Source organism: Armigeres subalbatus, chromosome 3, assembly GCF_024139115.2.
Source record: "Armigeres subalbatus isolate Guangzhou_Male chromosome 3, GZ_Asu_2, whole genome shotgun sequence".
Classification (NCBI taxonomy): domain Eukaryota; kingdom Metazoa; phylum Arthropoda; class Insecta; order Diptera; family Culicidae; genus Armigeres; species Armigeres subalbatus.
Window position 1 is genome coordinate 287,449,649 of NC_085141.1, and position 13,529 is coordinate 287,463,177.

The 13,529-nt window shown below is 41.6% G+C and overlaps 1 protein-coding gene across 1 annotated transcript; it reads right to left on the minus strand.

Annotated features, from left to right (window-relative positions):
• Positions 1 to 10,913: 10,913 nt before the first annotated feature.
• LOC134220191 (uncharacterized) lies at positions 10,914 to 12,662 on the minus strand. Its single transcript, XM_062699172.1, has 2 exons — positions 11,836 to 12,662; positions 10,914 to 11,779 (listed from the first exon to the last, which is right to left on the minus strand). The coding sequence occupies exons 1-2, from the start codon at positions 12,587 to 12,589 to the stop codon at positions 11,241 to 11,243; spliced, it is 1,293 nt and encodes a 430-aa protein (XP_062555156.1). The 5' UTR covers positions 12,590 to 12,662; the 3' UTR covers positions 10,914 to 11,240.
• Between the last annotated feature and the right edge of the window lie 867 nt (positions 12,663 to 13,529).

Consider the following 13,529-nt stretch of genomic DNA (forward strand, 5'->3'; position numbering starts at 1 on the left):
TAATTATTTATTCTCCACTTATTCAACATGAATTGTTTAAAAAACAGATGCTCTCTAGAATTAACATGAAGTATTTAACTTAAACCTAGATTTAATAGAACAAATCGAATAAATTTTCAAAAGTTCAAGAGCCAATGCGGAAGACAATTTAAAACGTAGGAATTATTGTAAAACGAATATATTTGATGAATAAACATGATTTCATAAATTGTTTCAATTCTGCTCCTTGAATGGCTTAATATACTTTGGATTTCAACATTTTTCACGTGGGACAACTGTACGATTTGAATGGGATGTATACATAAAGTAGAATAACCTTAAATAAAACATGGATTGGTAATGCATTAATTCATCCAAAATCCAGTTTAAATTATATCACATTCACACGATTCGATTTTGTTAGAAGCTGTATCATTGATTGTCGAGTAGAACGCAATGGTTCAGTTTCCATTTTTGAAAAAAAATTAAATTGCTGAGTTGCCCTTCATACATGGAGATACTGGTGGAAATACATTTTAGTTCGATAATATTTCTTGAAAATTGGTCCAATCCTTTTTTTTATTTATTTGTGAGAATTCCCAAAGGTTTCTAAATTTTTCTATCAGTTCTCCGTTCGATCATAGTACAGAATCAAAATACTTATTAAACTTAAAAATAAATTGAAGAATAGTCTGATTCCCCGAAGATCGGCGCACCCAACTAATGAATGTAACTTCGCTCATTATCCTTAATGAGAGCTTCAAATATTCTTCGAAAATCCCTTTTCATATTTTTTTTATATTTTTTTTTTCGTAGAAACTTTGTTCAGAAAAAAATGTTCGATTGTCGCCACACAAATGCTTGATTTCGCAAATTAAATTTTAAAACTCTCCTTGAATTCAACCCTGTATTAGCGTGCAAATGAGGAAACATGGAAACGTCAAGATATATTATCTTGCTGCAGTCTGAACACCTCGTAATAATTGAATACCCTCTCACTTAACAAAGTCATAAATAGCCCAATCTGAATAGGCTATTAGCCGTTTCAAATCTCAAGGTCAAATACGCCTATTTGAAACAGCGCCTAGAATTTTATTTCTTTTCGGTAACCAATTGCGCAGGCTGTTGTAACGTTGGGGGGCTACTGGGTACTTGCAGAAAACTCTACGCAGCGTTTCACTATCGAAAGGTACGAGTGAAACGAAACATCACAATGCTATCTCGCCCATAATAATCTATATACATAAAAATGAATTTCTGTCTGTCTGAACCTTATAGGCTCGGAAACTACTGAACCGATCGGCATGAAAATTTGTATGCAGAGGTTTTTTGGGCCGGGGAAGGTTCTTAAGATGGTTCGAGACCCCTCCCCGCTTTGGAAAGGGGGGCTCCCATACAAATGAAACTAAAATTTCTGCATAACTAGAGAACTAATCAGAGAATAAATCACTTTTAGGCGAAACGAAGTTCGTCGGGTCTGCTAGTAATTAAATAAACGGGGTGCAGGAAGTAAGGCGGTACCTCTTCTGAAAAGTACGACGCGTGCTATTTTTAGAAACTCAGCCAATATAACACCAACTACCAATGAAACTTTAAATACCTATTAGAAGAGAAGCCTTTAGAACCTGACCAAGTTCTTGTGTCAAGCGAAATTAACAATGGGTACTCTGTGAATCCGTAACAGATGGTCCCTCATTCTGAGCGAAATAATTTCGATTTTTCTGATCTAGTGAAAAACACTCGTTTCGATACCACTTCTACACACTATCTGTCCTACCATCACACTATTAGGGTATTAGGCAGGCATTAATCGAAAAATCGTCCAAGACCTGGTGTTAGGTGGGACGCTAAACAGGCCCTCCGACGAGACAGGAGGTTTGCGTAGGCCCAATAAGCCGCCTTCAACCAACCACCAACAACTATTACGAACGACATAGAAGAGAATACGACTCGATACAATCGGCAACAACCTAGGCGACGATTGGAAGCTTGGAACTGCAAGTCGCTAAGCTTCGCAGGTTGCGTCAGGATAATCTACGATGAATTACTTACTTGATACTTGATGGGCTACAGCTCTTCGATGAACCTACGCCGAATGGAGTATCCTTCTCTACTGGACTCGATCCTGGACCAATCGCTTCCAGTCGCCCTGAACATTGAGCGCCCTCAGGTCCTCTTCAACTGCAAAAAGCCATCGTGTACGCGGCCTTCCACGTAGCCTGCGGCCTCTTCCGGGTTCTCTACTAAATATTATCTTCGCTTGACGTTCTTCCGGCATACGAACAACGTGACCAGCCCACCGTAGTCTGCCGTGTTGAATAAGCTTAATAATATCCAGCCCTTTATACACCTGGTACAACTCGTGATTCATGCGACGCCGCCAGATACCGTTCTCCTGTTCTCCGTATAAAGCCACCGGCAGAATCAGAGTAGTATACAGCGCGAGTTTTGTTTTCGTATGCAGACTACGGGACTTAAGCTGGTTACGAAGTCCGTAATAAGCCCTATTTGCAGCTGCAATACGCCTTTTCACCTCGCGGGTAACATCATTATCGCACGTCACTAATGTTCCAAGATACACAAATTCAGGCACAAAAGCCTCTTCCACGGTGATCAATCCCGATAATATCGATATCATCCGCAAATCCAAGGAGCATATGCGATCTTGTGATAATGGTACCGCTTCTTTGCACACCAGCTCTCCTAATCGCTCCCTCGAGCGCTATATTGAACAGTAGATTCGAGAGTGCATCACCCTGCTTTAATCCATCTAAGGTAACAAATGACGTTGATATTTCATCCGCAACCCTTACACTTGATTTCGATCCGTCCAACGTTATACGAATCAGCTGTATCAGTTTCGCCGGAAAACCATGTTCAAGCATAATTTGCCATAATTCATTCCGTTTCACTGAATCGTACGCCGCCTTGAAATCAATAAACAGATGATGTGTCTGCAAGTTGTACTCCCGGAAGGATTTGACTCAGGGTAAACATTTGATCCGTCGTTGATCGGCCCTCACGAAAACCTGCTTGGTATTCGCCGACGAAGGACTATACAAGCGGTCTCAATCTGTTGAACAGAATACGGGACATAATTTTGTACGCCGAATTAAGGAGGGTTATTCCTCGGTAATTGGCGCACTCCAGTCTGTGCCCTTCATGTTCTTCATATTCTTTCTTCTTTCTGCGGTGGGTTCGTTTTTCGGCTGCTCTTGCTTCCTTGTACCGATCTCTATTCGATCGAGTACCCGACACCAACATCCGGCTTCTGGCAACGTTCTTTTCGTCTGTCACTCTCTGACACTCCACATCAAACCGGGGTGCCTCTGTGCAGTGCCTACCACTTCTCGTGCTGTTGTGCCCATCGCTCCATGGATCGACTCCCATAGATCGTTAATGTTGTCGCTAACGTCGATTGCACTTATCCGTTCGTCGACCTTCTGGCGGTACTCAGCCGATACTCCTCCTGCCGACAATCGCTGGATATTGTAACGCATCGTTCGCTGTGATCTTTTTTTTTATGCGACCCTCCACTCTCCCCCACACCAAAAGGCTCTACGATTGAGCCTCCTGGAAATGGACGCATCTATGTTCTCAGCATACTCACATACAGCGAAACAAGCCCTTGCCTGCCACGACTGAAACCACAACCTATGTGCAATTTACGTACTAGCTTAGAAAAAACAATACTCCGGCACACTCAAAGTCACTTTCGCGCTACGGAACCAAGCAATAAGAGAAAGTCCACCACAGCAACAGCAACAGTAACAACAACAACAGCAGCAGCAATAACCGATTCGAGGCTGTCACGTTCTTGTCTCGTTAGAAATGAATTAGAGTTAGAATTTGGTGTTCTCTAAAACTACGTTAAATTGTATGACCTTATCAAACCATTGATTTGTTGGGATGGGCATATATCTGATACACAACACAGAATAAATTTGAAGAATTATGATCACAATCTTCTAACAAGTTAACAAATATAAAATTAACTAGAAAGAAAATATGTTAACCCTCACAAAGAGTGTTGCCAAACTTTTTCGTTCGATACAGTTGACAACCGTGATCGAATTTTACTGATAACGAGATAGTGATCAGAGTCAATGTTCGGACCTCTGAATGTCCGCACATCGATAACATCCGAGAAATGGCGCCCATCCACCAGAACATGGTCTATCTGGTTGCAAGTTTCTCCATTTGGGTGTCTTCAGGTGTGCTTTCGGATGTTCTTTCGTGCAAAGTAGGTGCTACTGATGGCCATCCCTCTGGCAGCAGCAAAATTTACTAGCCGTAGGCCGTTGTCATTGGTAGCGGAGTGAAGACTCTCCCTACCAACTATGGGACGGAAAAAGTCCTCTCTATCGACTTGAGCGTTAGCGTCTCCGATAACAATTTTCACGTAACGCTTTGGGGACTCTCCATAGGTTTTATCAAGCCATTTATAAAACGTGCCCTTCACGTCGTCGGATTTATCGTTTTTCGGTGCGTAAACGTTGATTAGGCTGTAATTGAATAATTTGCCCCGTATCCTCAACACACAGATTCGTTTGAGGAATGGGTTTCCATCGCATCACTCGCTTCATCTGCTTGCCCATCACTACGAATCCAACCCCATGCTCTGCTTTTCTGCCGCCGCTGTGATAGATGTTATATTTGAATGCAGTGTTGGTCGTGGGGTCCACAGCTCGGAATTCACGTTCTCCGGATCTAGGCCATCGGACTTCTTGAATAGCGGCCACGTTCACTCCAACCTTTTGCAGTTCACGAGCCAAAAGGCTCACTCGTCCAGGTTCATTTAGGGTCCTGACATTCCAGGTACCGAGTTTCCAATCATAGTCCTTATTTCGTTGACGGGTCGGTTACCAAAAATAACGTTCTCTTTTTCTTCTATTTCCATTTTTCGTGGTATTAGAGAGGCTTCAATAAGCTACTTTACCGGGGTCGCGTTACCTACATCGCGCTGGTGGGACTGCCACCTTAGGTATAGCTGACGCGATACAGCATTTCGTTGATCAGCCGTTGGGTATCAGGCAGACACTGTTTGAGCCACACCTCCTGGGGAACAGACGCTCGAGGCGTACCTTCTCACTCTAGCTGATGTCAGAAGGACAACAGTGCCCAGGCTGCACTACCAGCTAAGTACACAACCCTTAGATGGCGGTCTTTTGTCATCGGACGACCCGTGGAAGCGTGAGATAGGAACTTGTGGTGACCAGAGCTCTGTTGGGCGCTCCTTCCTTGATGTCAATCCACCATTTTGCAGCCCACGATGAATTACATCCCCGCAATTTCGACGTCGTAGCGCTGCAGGAAATCCGCTGGACAGGACAGAAAGTGTGGAAAAGCGTGCATCGAGCGACTACCTGTGGCACCATCAACGAGGTGGAAATCGGCTTCATAGTTTTGGGCAAGATGCGCCAACGCGTGATTAGGTGGCAGCCAATCAACGCAAGGATGAGAAAGCTGAGGATAAAAGGCCGTTTTTTCAACTATAGCATCTTCAACGGGATAAGGGACACAAGCTCGAAAAACAAAATCTCGAAAGGACAGAAGGTCGAAAGGCAAAAGCTCGAAAGACAAACGGTCGAAAGGACAAAGGGTCGAAAAGGACAAAAGGTCGAAAAGGACAAAACGACGAAAGGACAAAGCGTCGAACGGGACAAAATATCGAAAGAACAAAACGTCGAATGGGACAAAAGGTCGAAAGTCGAAAGAGACAAAAGGTCGAAAAGAACCAAACTGCCGTTGGACGCATAAATGTCACATGTTACATTTCAACATTGTTGAGGTTTTGATGTCTAACGTCATAATTTGATACGTATTTTTGAAATATTTTGTCAAAACAGAGGTTTTATTCTAGAAAACTCGAAAAAAATCAGAAGTCAATTTGTCACATTCGAACAAATGGACGCATACTTGTCACACCGGGATGAATGGACGCATATTCGTCACCTAAAGGGAAACAACTTGCAACAAACAACAAGGTCTTTACTGTTGATATTTTTTGCGTATGTAAGTTCATAACGGCCTTTTTCAAACACGTACGGGCGAGGCTTGCAGTGGTTTATCGTATACTCCAAAACGGTGAGCTTTGAAGAAGTCAGTTGCTTGCATATCAAGTACGTCAACACTGTTCTTTGCATTGCCAACCACAGACTTGAAGTTTTCATAACTGACGACACGTTCATGGCGCATTTTGGAATCAAACGTCGCATGGAAAGAGTCAGCGGCCATTAACATATGTCCCGATTCAAAGTTCTCCAACAGTATGCGCTCGACCTGAATTTCATTACTGTTTATCAGTAGGGTAATGTGATGGAATAAATTCCAGTTCTCATTTTGCGAACAACAATTATCCAAACAAAAGATAATTGTCTTCAGGACAGCGTACTTCATAATAACTTTGCAAAAACAGTTAAGGATTTTGTTGGCTGTGCGACCATTAACTGACTCGGACCAAATGCACGCAGACAATGGGAATGTTCGTATGTAGAGGCCAACAGGCGCAAAGCTCTCATTGAAGACCAGCACCCTTTACGAGAAAATAATGCTCTTGAAGCAATCCAACCGTGGAAGCCGTATGATCTAGAAAATAAGTTCATGACTTATAAATAATTGAGAACTTTTTGCAAATCCGCAGAAAAACTGCTTCACCTGCTAGCACTTTGTAACCATCATCTCGAAAAGACAGTCGTGATTCCTTTGGACGTTGAAGATGTAGTATATGTCCTTGTCCTTGAAACTACGCCACTGCCCCTAAGAACCTGTTGGTCAACCTCTGGGACCGGTAATGGAACGTTTGCCGGCTCCGCAAACGGAAAACGATCACCTGTGTCATTTTTTAAATCGAACCCGAGGAAGTATTGTTCCGTTTTCGTGCCACTGGATTATCTGTAATGGATATTCCATTTCCTGTTCCACTTCTACCGACAGGGAAAAATCACACCAAAGAAATACCATTGTCGCTCGCGAAATGTAAAAACAAATTAACAACAACCATCTCAGTTCACGGTGTGACAAATATGCGTACATTTTTCGCCTGGCCAGTGAATTTCGCGGCATAAGTGTCACATTCGGGTTTTGATTGAAAAAACGTGGAAAAAATAGTTATTTTTGGCAATGTTTAAGTCCGGCTCAACGAATATGAATATTCTTCTATAGTTTATTGCGTTAAAGTCAATAAAAAAGCGAAATTTTGCGATAATAGGATGAATGCATTTTGAAACTTCAAATGCGTTTTTCTCATTTTTCTCGTTTGTAACATGTGACATTTATGCGTCCGACGGCAAGGTCGAAATAAACATAAAAGTGAAAAAATTCACAAAAAATCATAGAAAATTCAGGGTTTTTTTTAATAAAACTATAAAAAAAACGTAAAATAACTGGGTGTATTTACACTAAATTAATGATTTCGTGTGTGTTACTTCTACGTGAAGTTAAACGATTTACAATGATATGGAAATGCTAATATCATCTTCCAAACTTGGACGTACATGTTCATGATAGCATTAGAGGCGAAAGTATAGAATTGATAGTTCCGTTAGGATACGGCAGGCATGAAGAATGTTTTTATAGAAGTCGATTTGAAAACGAGCGGAGGGCAATATTTGTGATGGCATATATCGCACGACCTTCCTTCTGCCAAGCTCTCGTAAGTAACACACACGAAATCATTAATTTAGTGTACTTCCCTCGGTGGGGGCATCCATCAATTCAGCTGTTATTGGTCGACGGTACAGCAGCAGTGCCTTTCTCTGCTTTGTTCTCTCAGAGGCAGCCAAGTTGGTTGCGACGAGACGGACGCAATGAGAAAACAGAACTGTGCAATAAAAATCCTATTCGACTAAATGCTGATGTCATATTAGAAATTTGGAGACAGTACTCGTCGATAGCAAATCCTTCCGCACGCGATGGCATATGAGCAAGTCAAACCACCTTCCTTTTGCCAGTGGAGATATATCAGCTTCCACACTGATATTCTTCCTCCCCTTCATACGAGAGCTTGGCAGAAGGAAGGTCGTGCGATATGTGCCATCACAAATATTGCCCTCCGCTCGCTTTCAAATCGACTTCTATAAAAACATTCTTCATGCCTGCCGTATCCTAACGGAACTATCAATTCTATACTTTCGCCTCTAATGCTATCATGAACATGTACGTCCAAGTTTGGAAGATGATATTAGCATTTCCATATCATTGGGTGTATTTATATTTCCATAATATTGCTGCATAGTAATTACTCCTTCTTTAAAAATTACCCATTCAACTTTGATTGGTCGAAGTTAAATGCATTTCACAAACTCCTTTGGAATTCACCAAACTTATCTTGACCGACCTTTTGTTTCTTCCTACCTTTTGTCTTTTTCGACCTTTTGTCTCTTTCGACCTTTTGTCCCTTTGAACTTTATTCCCTTTCGACCTTTTTTCCCTTTCGACCTTATGTCTTTTCGACCTTATGTCCATTTCGACGTTTTCTTTTTTCGACCTTTTGCCATTTCGACCTTTTGTCTTTCGACCTTTTGTTTTTCGACTGAAGATGGGCGTTCAGATCCGGAGCTGTTAAAGTGGTCCGCATCTTTGAAGTGAGTTAAGGTCACTTCTGACGGAATCCAATTTTCAAAGAACTCGCGTTTTCAAGGGCACACCATTCGATACGGAAGCAACGCACAACTGTCATTTTTATTTTTTTACGCATGCTGCGACGCAGCAAAGCTGAAAAAATAAAAATGACAGTTGTGCGTTGCTTCTGTATCGAATGGTGTGCCCTTGAAAACGCGAGTTCTTTGAAAATTGGATTCCGTCAGGAGTGACCTTAATAATTCGAAGCTCACTCTTTGAAAGATCCGGTTCACCAGATCAACAAATTATCTAACCTTTTGTAAGGAAATGGCAAAATAAAAAGTTTATTGTAGGTTCTGTAAACAAGCATATAAATGAAAGCAAAAGAGGGGTGAAATTATTGCCTGTATGGGTCAGACTGTGATCCTAAATGACAACCGTTTCACGATTCTGCATTCTTCCTACGTTTTGATCCAAAGATCCGATCCGTATGAAAGATCCGGAATTAAACTGAAATGATTAAACTGAATGATCAACGAAGTGATCCGTTTTGTCCATCTCTACTTTCGACCTTTTGTATTTCGATTTTTTGTCTTCAACGTGCACTGCCCACACGAAAGGAGACCCGAAGACGAGAAAGAAGCGTTCTACGCACATCAAGAGTAGACATACGATGGATGCCCACTGCGGGATGTCAAAATCGTCTTCGGCGACATGAACGCTCAGGTAAGAAGGAAGGAAATATATATAGTATGTATACCGTATCGAACGGCAACGGCCAACGATGCATGAGCTTTGCAGCCCCCGCGGAATATTAGTCCGACGCACGATCTTCCCCCGCAAGAATATCCACAAGGCCACATGGACATCACCTAATCAAGAAACGGAAAACCAAATCGACCACGTTCTAATCGACGGTAAATTATTCTCCGACATCACGATCGTTCGCACTTACCGCAGTGCGAATATTTAATCCGACCACTACCTCGTTGCACTGTGACTGCGCTCAAGACTCTCGACGGTGTACAACACGCCGTCGCGGCTTAACATTGGGCGGTTATACGACGGTAGACCAAACCAAGTGTACGCGCAGCAGCTGGAAGTGGCACTCCCAAAGGAAGAGCAGCTAAGCTCAGTGTCTCTTGAAGAAAGCTGGAGAGATATTCGATCCGCCATTGGAAGCACCGCAACTGTTGCACTAGGCACGGTGCCACCGGATCAGAGAAACGACGGTTAGTGGAAGAGAAGAATACAGCATGGGTGAGATTGCTGACAATCTGGCAAAACTGACAATCTACAAAACGCTTATTAGACCGGTAGTTCTCTATGGACACGAGACCTGGACGATGCTCGTGGAGGACCAACGCGCACTGGGAGTTTTCGAAAGGAAAGTGCTGCGTACCATCTATGGTGGGGTGCAGATGGTGGACAGTACGTGGAGGAGGCGAATGAACCACGAGTTGCATCAGCTGTTGGGATAACCATCCATCGTTCACACCGCGAAAATCGGAAGACTGCGGTGCACCGGGAACGTAGCCAGAATGTCGGACAGTAATCCCGTGAAAATGGTTCTTGACAACGACCCGACGTGAACAAGAAGGCGAGGTGCACAGCGAGCAAGGTGGATCGATCAGGTGGAGGACGATTTGCGGACCCTCCGCAGACTGCGTGGTTGGCGACGTGCAGCCATGGACCGAGTTGAATGGAGAAGACTTCTATGCATTGCACAGGCTTCACCCTTAGTCTGAAAATAAATAAAAAAAAAGTATGTTCGGAAGTTTTCCAACATAGTACACAAATTATTTATTGAAAAGTTTTCTTCCAATGACCCTAGAACGAAAAATATGTTTAATAGAATTGTATTTTGAAGCAAATTTCTCATGAGTTGAAAAACATTCTTTCTTATCTGAAAACTTTTGACAGATAATAAAACTTGAAAAATTATAAAACTTAAGAAATTCAAAGCTACTTCGATGCGCTTATAAAATATTGTACAAAGCTGTCATGATTGAATCACATCTTGATAAGTTTATGGCTTGCGTAAAAAGATGGTTGTAATATTCCTTGTGATCATTTGTCTAGTGTAGTGTTCAAAAAAGCGTTATTCCGCCCATATTTGTATAATTTTCAAAATAAAATCTTTTTTTTTTGAAAATTGGGTTCACTAGTTTTAAATTGCTGTTTTATTTTCAAATTTGGATTAAGAGCTTTGTATTTAAAATTTGAATTTGTTTATGTTTATGATTTAATTGGGGCTCGTTGTCGGTTTTTGAGGTTTAAATGTGAGGCTATGAGTATTTTTTATAAGGATTCGTATAACAGTTATTCAAAATTTAACAAAAAAAAGAGTGCAATAGAGTACAGTAGTTAAGCAAATCCTCCACTTATCTGGTAGGAAAAACCAAAATGTGAATATAACTAATTGGGTAAATTCCACGAGAAGAAGTCCGAGACCTCCCAAAGGGTTAAGCCACTTTTGTCTTTCAGTATTTCGATTGATAATGATAAGACTAGCTATTGATGATGTTTAATGCGGCTGATGACTGTGATATTGCCTGAAAATTTGGCATTTGCATCGGATCAAAAAATATGTAAAGCTGGTCTATACCCAAACATCATACATTTCGATAGAATGCATCGTTTAAAATAGCTAATTCTTTTCATCAAAACAAATTTATATCCTCATCATCGAAACCAGTTCACCAGAACGGCACATTATCCACAATCCATCGCAGCAGTTTGAACAAGCTTTCGTTCTCCGAGATTGGTCCTTGAGATTCTGCTCTTTTAACCAATTTTGCATACTGCCCAAAATGAGTTTCCCCTGCGGCCAGTGCTCCGAAGCAGCAGGCCTGAATCATTTTGCTCTCTATCTTCAGATGTTTGTAAACGTCCCGGGCGCCATTGAAAGCTTCCAACGCGTCCGACAGTCTTCCATTCCAGAAGTGGATCTCGCCGTTAAGCAGTTCCAACTCGGCGAAGCATTCGGATTTCCTGTTACTTGCAGTCATCTGGTCTACATTTCTGAGCAAAAACTCGCAATCCTTCGGTTCATTTAGGCTCCGATGAGCGGCTGCCATCCGAATATTGAGCTTGCAAACCTTGTCCGAAGCATTTATGCTTCGCGCCTTTTTAGACGCTTGTTTGTAGCACTGCAGAGCTTCCCGATGATTTCCCTGATCGAGTTGAAAATCTCCATAACTTATGTATGACTCACAAAGAACGTGCTCCAAATTCGCTGAAATTGATGTAATTGAATGATAAGAATTATGAAATGATTTTTTCAGAGCATACATCTCATAGCTGCGTCATGACTCATTTGTATGTAGGAGTCAAACAGGTCGACATCAGACAACTTATATCGCTGACACATGGCTGAGTACCCCAAAAATAGTTGATGATAAATCTCACTAACCAATAAGTGAGACCCAAAGGCATCCTCTCCTTCTTCTAAAAGCCAGTTTTTATCGCGGGCCCAATCTTCGGCAGATTCAAGCATCTCCAGAGCCTCATCCAAAATTGTATCCTTCAGCAGAAACGTTCCATAGTAATATTTAGCCAACGTTGCAATCCGGCTGCCCTCCAGTTGACAATCCTCGCACCGATCCAGACCAATAAGGAAGAACTGCCGTGCGATCCACCGTTTATGATTATTATCCTGAAACGATCGTCCAATCATCAACAGGTGTTCCACCTCGTCGGCAAAGCGCTGCTCATTTTTATGATGTTCTGCCACGCGCAGCGTTTTATAGAGGAAATTGAGCAGATTTTTAGAATTTTTTAATCGTTTATCCTCGATGGCAGGGTCCGACGTCGGTGGGACATGATCGTGCTCGAACTCGATCAGCTGAAGCATCAGAAATGCAGCATTGGGACAGCCTCCTTCGTACAGTTCACTGACTAGAGCCTCGTAGAAGGGAATTCGGGCGCGCCGTACATCCTGAAAGGACAGCTGAGGAACTTTCTTTCGTAGGCGCAACTTTATGGCTGGTAGGTGGCCAACGATGGCCGTTGTAAGGCCCGGTTGAACCAAACTTGAAGTGCTCATGTTGTTCTTATTGTGACACTTTATCTGGAAATGTTTAGCTTGCTGAGATGTATAATGACCGTGCTGAAGGAGGATGAAGGTGACTGGGTTTGATTCCAGATTTGATTCAGGATAACAGGATTGAGCAGCGAGCACCTACCTAGGTACTTAATATACCGCTACAACATGCTTCAACATATTTGCAAAATTCATATCGATAAAATATGACGAAAATAAAAACTTTCCCTCAAAAATTTAAGTATAAATAATAAGGAATTGCCAGTAAATAGGACATAATATGATAGCAACATATACTGCTCTTCTACGCATAATTGTCCCATCCATGTTAGTTTTTGGATTTTTACTTTTTACCAAAGTGCAGTCTATTCTGTCTAGGATATATAAATGAAATGATCTGTGTTCGTATTCGCATAACTCGAAAACGGCTGGATAGAATTTCTTCTTTCCATCAGCAGATAGGTATGTTCGTTATCGTTTCCTATGATATTTCCTCATACGTATATCGAACGTAAAAAAAATGTTATTTATTATTAAGATATCTAATATTTTTTTGTCAAAGTAGGGTCTCAATGATACGTATATGATTATAAGAAAGAAATTATATATTCCATTAGCCACATACATTCGAAACCTATACTTTTCATTAACTTATGAATTTTATTGGCGTTTTAGTATGGAATCATTATTTAGGTGGCATAATGAAGTTTATTAGTATTTTCCAATGTTTTTTTTTTCCATAACTTAAAAGGTTTTATCTTTACGTGTGCGAACATCATGAGTACCTAAATTGTGATAAACTATTAATAAGATGAGATTCATATGAAAATATCGCATGGGTAGTTCACAACGCGCATTTTCGTCAACTATGCAACTTTTCGTCAACTAACGCCGCCGTCGCCGCCACGGTCAACATTTTTGCATCGGCGCGCCGTCGTACGTC

Coding starts and splice junctions, on each gene's coding strand:
- LOC134220191 (XM_062699172.1), bottom strand. CDS start 12,589: ATGAGCACTTCAAGTTTGGTTCAACCGGGCCTTACAACGGCCATCGTT. Junction 11,780..11,835: donor TCATGACGCAGCTATGAGAT/GTATGCTCTGAA, acceptor CATCAATTTCAG/CGAATTTGGAGCACGTTCTT.